Source organism: Micropterus dolomieu, linkage group LG01, assembly GCF_021292245.1.
Source record: "Micropterus dolomieu isolate WLL.071019.BEF.003 ecotype Adirondacks linkage group LG01, ASM2129224v1, whole genome shotgun sequence".
In the NCBI taxonomy this organism is placed as follows: domain Eukaryota; kingdom Metazoa; phylum Chordata; class Actinopteri; order Centrarchiformes; family Centrarchidae; genus Micropterus; species Micropterus dolomieu.
Window position 1 is genome coordinate 20,435,994 of NC_060150.1, and position 5,649 is coordinate 20,441,642.

At 40.4% G+C, this 5,649-nt stretch overlaps 1 protein-coding gene across 1 annotated transcript in view; it reads right to left on the reverse strand.

Moving 5' to 3' along the window:
• Positions 1-4,612, reverse strand: part of LOC123970920 (enolase 4-like) — a 9,591-nt gene extending 4,979 nt beyond the window's left edge. Inside the window, exons 1-6 of the mRNA XM_046049322.1 lie at positions 4,449-4,612; positions 3,571-3,737; positions 3,349-3,477; positions 3,085-3,153; positions 2,358-2,522; positions 2,078-2,203 (exon numbers count right to left, since the gene is read on the reverse strand). Coding sequence (XP_045905278.1) covers positions 2,078-2,203; positions 2,358-2,522; positions 3,085-3,153; positions 3,349-3,477; positions 3,571-3,737; positions 4,449-4,581 — 789 coding nt within the window. The 5' untranslated portion in view covers positions 4,582-4,612. The remainder of the gene's footprint in view (positions 1-2,077; positions 2,204-2,357; positions 2,523-3,084; positions 3,154-3,348; positions 3,478-3,570; positions 3,738-4,448) is intronic.
• Between the last annotated feature and the right edge of the window lie 1,037 nt (positions 4,613-5,649).

The following is a 5,649-nucleotide window of genomic DNA, read 5'->3' on the forward strand; positions in this document are numbered from 1 at the left end:
CCCCCCCCCCCCCCACACATGTAACCGTGGTAACTGACCTTGCTCTGTGTTTCATTACCCCATCAAAGGGATACTCCCTGTCTCACCCAAGTTGTGACATAACCCAGGAAGCCGAACTTTAAATAACCGAAGACTGGAGTCTCCAAAAACTCAAAGCATTTAATTAAGTGTAATTAAATCTTTAGTTACTTGATTACGTTTGCCTCTATTTGAATAGTTATGTTAACATGTGGTTGCTATCTGTTGTTGATATTAGTGCTGAAAATAATCTAAATAAGTTACTTTTGCAGTGTTTTTATTTTCAGCAAGACACTCCCTCATCTAGTGGAATCAATGCTTGTTCATAATACTTTCCTACAAAATTCCTTTAGAAATGATGATAAAGAAATGTCATACTATACTCTTAATCGCCAGCTTGAATTTAAGGATGAATACCTAAATTCCCCGGTTCCTAAGGAGAGATGATCTTGGATCAATCTAAGCTTTCCTCATGTAACCTGAGCTCCCCCAAGTGGACGAAATAAGTATTACATACTCTCGTTGGAAATGCCGTTAAATGTATAAATATCCTGACCAATAATGTGACAATTGTTTCCTGTTACCAAATGCTTAACTTAGAACGGTACAACCGTTTGACCATTGAGGTTTGATTGTGGAAAATATTTGATTATAATACGCGAAAATAGATTTCTTTTCTTTTAGACATTATGTTTAGAAAGGCAGTCCCTCGGGAAACCTGAAACGCCCTCTGGGGAACCACGCCCCAGGCAACAAAAGAGCGACACGCGACGCTCTTCTCTCTTCTCTGCTCTCTCGGCTCTCTGGACGCTTCGGCACGTGTCCAGCGTGCCTCGCCAGGCAACACCCAGGAGTCGACCAGCGACAGGCCTTTGTTCGCTTGAAGCTACACACGCAAAGTTGTTTTATTTTCTTTCTTTCTTTCGTTTTGTTAAAGTTATCAGTCCGTTAAGTTACACTGGACTAATTCAGGAACGACCAAGTTCCATTTCTAAGCTTTTTCGTCGAGCCAACTTCACCGAGGTCAGACCAAGCCACGTGGTCTCGCCAGCGGCAACGAAGGAAACCTGAAAACAGCCGAATTGCCAGACGGAGGACAGCGTTTTCTTCAGTCAGACACGGAGAACCCCGGAGAATCCCTAGCAAAAGCCAGGATCGGGCAGCTAACGTGGGACCCGTGCAACAGGCCAAAGCAGGCCGTCTACAAGCCGTAAGACCTAACCAACATTCTGTGGTCAGATATGTCCCGTAAGGTTAATATTTCCTTTTAACTCCTAAACGCATAGCTTACTTTCATTAGTTCTCCTATGCCGTATGAGTCAAATGCTTCCCACAATCGAACCTCCAGGCTCATTGTGCCGCCATTGTTTATTTTCCCTGTATTCAACCACCCTTTTATATCACATAAGTTAGAGAATAAATTCACTGTGATATAATCAAGAACTGTGTGTGTTGCCTATTTCTACGTCCCTGCCAAGAGAACTGACCCTTTAGATATGAGACTGACTGATTGATTTAAGATAATTGAGCGATTATTAACTAACTGATCACTAGTAATAATTGTATAATTATTAAAAGCTACCTAGAGGTCCGGAGACTCTAGGATTATCACAACTCTGGTGGTGCCCTGAAACGAGGAATATTGTTGATTTTATGAATATTAAAATTCATAATTGGATATTAATTATCATAAATTTATTAAAGTTCATAACAAATTTAGCCATGCTACACAGCTGCTGACATCAAATTATTAGGCCGTAATATCAACCAGAACATCCTCTGAATTCAGAACTAACCTGCTGCATTTTATGTTGTGCCCATTATGTAGTCTGCACATGTAATGTGCACACTGTGTTCCTCTCTGTCAATAGGAGGTGCTGCAACAGCCTCCGCACACCGCTTCCCGCACGCTTGGCCAGAGATGGCAGTTTTTAAACAATTTTGTAATAAATTCATTCTTAATAATTTCATAATATAAACAATGTCTTCAATATATAAACAGTATTGCCTAAATAAACTTCAACATGTTGATGAAAGAATGAAAATATTATGAAGTTACCTCTCTCCTAAATGGATCAATTAAGGCCACCACTGCTGGGTATTTGCTGATGAGGGCTTGGTACATATCCACTAATTCATCTGGCGACTTCAAAACTCCTGTTGCAACCTCATACTTTCCTTTAGACTGAGAGGAAGAAAATATTAAACAAATTCTGCTTTTTGTCTTTATTAGCTGTGCCTATACTGCATTTGCACATGATCTGATCTCTTCAGCTATAGGCTTGATTTACACAAGGACCTTGGCTCACATTAAGCCTGCCAGCATTTCGTCAACTTACAAAGTCCATTAGCTCAGGGGCAGCACAGTTTACAGCTAAATAGATCTCTGTTCCCACTGTCAGTCCAAAGTTAGTGCAGGCTTCAGTGATCAGGTCCAGAGGCTGCTCAGGTCGCTCGTAGCTCACAGCCGGCGCTCCACTGTCACACAGAATTGCCTGGGTGGCCTCGGAGCAAAGACACCGTTCACCTTGTCAACATCTATGCATTGTGTAACTGAAGTAAATACATTAACCCACACTGTTTTTTAATCTGTCCTCTTTGGATACATCTGTTGAAAATAGCTTAGCTGAAGCTGCATGTGAATGACAGTAAATGAGTATTTATTCATAGGTATGAATGAGAGCACTGTCATTGTAAGATTATTAGAAGATGAGTGTGTTCCACTCACCCTCTCCACTGTTGTGAATGTAAGTGCTAGGGGTCATTGAACAATACAGACGACAACTCTGTATCCAGTACAAATGATGTATGAAGGAAAAGGGAGATAGGAGAAGTACTGAATGCTTTAATAAGCATTTCAACATACCCCCAGGCCTGCATACCTGAGTTAATTTGAAGATTAGCCATGAAAATCAAATACAAATTGTTTGGTATATATCTTTTAGGAAAGCTGAGTAACAGAAAAGGCCTCGAATCCTGCCTCCACCTTTTACATTCCTAGCTCTCATAAAGCCCGTGTGAACTGAGTTCCTATTCTTACAGTGAATAAATAGCAATGTCCCTTACTCCAGCTTTTGTTGAAGTGTTCATTATTCTCATTATCTCCTTCTGTAACTCAAGGGTCATTGTGATGATCTGTTGAAGAAGTTTAGTGTGTTTAATAAATGCTATAGTGAACATTTAATATACAAGAACTAAGGTGCCTTACCAATAATATACCACATCATAGCAACTATAAACGAAGCAAAGGAACTTAAAACATACACACACAAACAAAGACAGATAGAACATGTAACAACTACACAGATGTATTTGAAGAATGGTGAGTACTTGTCTGACTCGTTGTCCCACTTTGGGGATCAGGATGACTTCTTCCAGTAAATTCAGTTTTCCAGGAGAATTCTTCCCACAGCTTAGCAAAGTTACCAAGGGGACAGGTATGTGGAATTGTGTAGGAGCCTGAATAAATCAATTTATGACATCATTACTTCGTTAGTCGCTCCTAGTGTAGTGTTTGTGTGAATGTGTATGTTTACGCTTGTGTGGTCTAACCTTTCTGTTCAGAGCTGCTATGTACTTGTAGAGAGGGATACTGTATATTTGTGCCCCAGTTTTGGCCACAGCCAGAGACACAGAGCCAATGGCCAAGCTCCCAGGCAGAACTGGTTCCGGTGGCTCTGTTGAAGGAAATGGCTTCTCTGCAGTGTTGCTCTTTTTACCTGTGATGTAAGCAAAAAAAGAGTGTAATGGCTGCATTATGAATAATTAATCACCACCAGGACCTTCTGTGATGCAACAGCGCTAACCAATGCACCACCGGGCTGCCCATAGTATTGATGTATTGTAGTATAGATAAATACCATTAAAAAACTACTAGACAGAGAGAGAAAGAGAGAGACACACAGAGAGACACTGCTATATAAGAACATGAAACTATATCTACATGTATTTGTACAATTTCAAGAGTCTCTGTATAAAAGGGCCTTGATTTTCTAAAGGCAGTGCATGAAACTGAACGCAAGAATTTTTCCTTACAGTACATAATGAGCCAAATAATGAGTGGAAAGTTGTCTAATAATAAGGAGAAAGAAGCCTAATAAATAAAAAGTCACTATTCATGCTAAAACTTTACTTAGTTCTTTAGAGTTTAAAGCTATGAGGGTGGGGTATTTGGTATGATTAAAACCTCATGTTGTAAGAAACCCAACATTATGTGATAAAAGGGGCATTGTCATCCATATTGGTGGCAAAATATTAAAAAAGAGGAATTATAATGGTAAAACTTTCTCCATTGGAGATCTCTAGGATGCCTTTCTGGGAAAAAAAACAAAGAAGCTTGTTTTGGTTTGTATTTGGCTGCAGGTACAAGATTTAGGACGTGAAGAAACTGATCCCAAACAGTACTGTTGCCCAACTAGTCTCTATCCTACCTCTATCAACACTCTTCTTGTCTTTAGTCTGGTCAGGTGGTGGGGAAGGAAGTGCCACCTCAGCCTCACTGGAAAAATGGCTCTCTTGCTTCTCCTTGTTCCGGATGTCTTTCTCCTCCAGGTGGCGGGCCATGAAGAAATTGCTGCACAAACATAGAACATATGCAACAAGCTCTAAAGAAGGCTGACTGTTACAAAGGTAGTTCACAAATGAAATAAGTAACCAAATGTGTGTGTAAGGGTGTAGGTACTGGACTCCATAATATAACTAAAAAACAGGTATTCTCTTCTGATGGTCTCAGCACAACCTTACTTAATGATAACTAAGGAGGTATCACAAGGTTCTCTGCTTGGCCCATACAATATTACTAAAGGCACTAATATGTAGTTCACAAATGAAATTAGTTATTAAAAAAATCACTTTTTTCTTCCTTTTTGTCAGTGGGCTGCCACTATTCTGTTTCTTATTTTAAGGTATTGGGTCAGTATGTAGCTGCATGAGTGCTCCCGAGCCTCTCTCTAACTACATTAACAGCATAATGAAATGCAGTCCACTAACACCATAAAACAACTGGGTCCCAGCACAATACTCCAACACAAACTCCAACATAAACTCCACTTAAGGATAAAAACAACCACAAAGTTGCTAACGTTATCTGGTGCAAAATAATATACACTGCTCAAAAAAATAAAGGGAACATTAAAATAACACATCCTAGGTCTGAATGAATGAAATAATCTCTTTACATATCTTATATTATTATCTCATTATATCTTTACATAGCTGAATGTGCTGACAGCAAAATCACACAAAAATTATCAATGGAAATCAAATTTATCAACCCATGGAGGTCTGGATTTGGAGTCACACTCAAAATCAAAGTGGAAAACCACACTACAGGCCGATCCAACTTTGATGTAATGTCCTTAAAACAAGTCAAAATGATGCTCAGTAGTGTGTGTGGCCTCCACGTGGCTGTATGACCTCCCTACAACGCCTGGGCATGCTCCTGATGAGGTGGCGGATGGTCTCCAGAGGGACCTCCTCCCAGACCTGGACTAAAGCATCCGCCAACTCCTGGACAGTCTGTGGTGCAACGTGCCGTTGGTGGATGGAGCGAGACATGATGTCCCAGATGTGCTCAATTGGATTCAGGTCTGGGGAACGGACGGGCCAGTCCATAGCATCAATGCCTTCCTC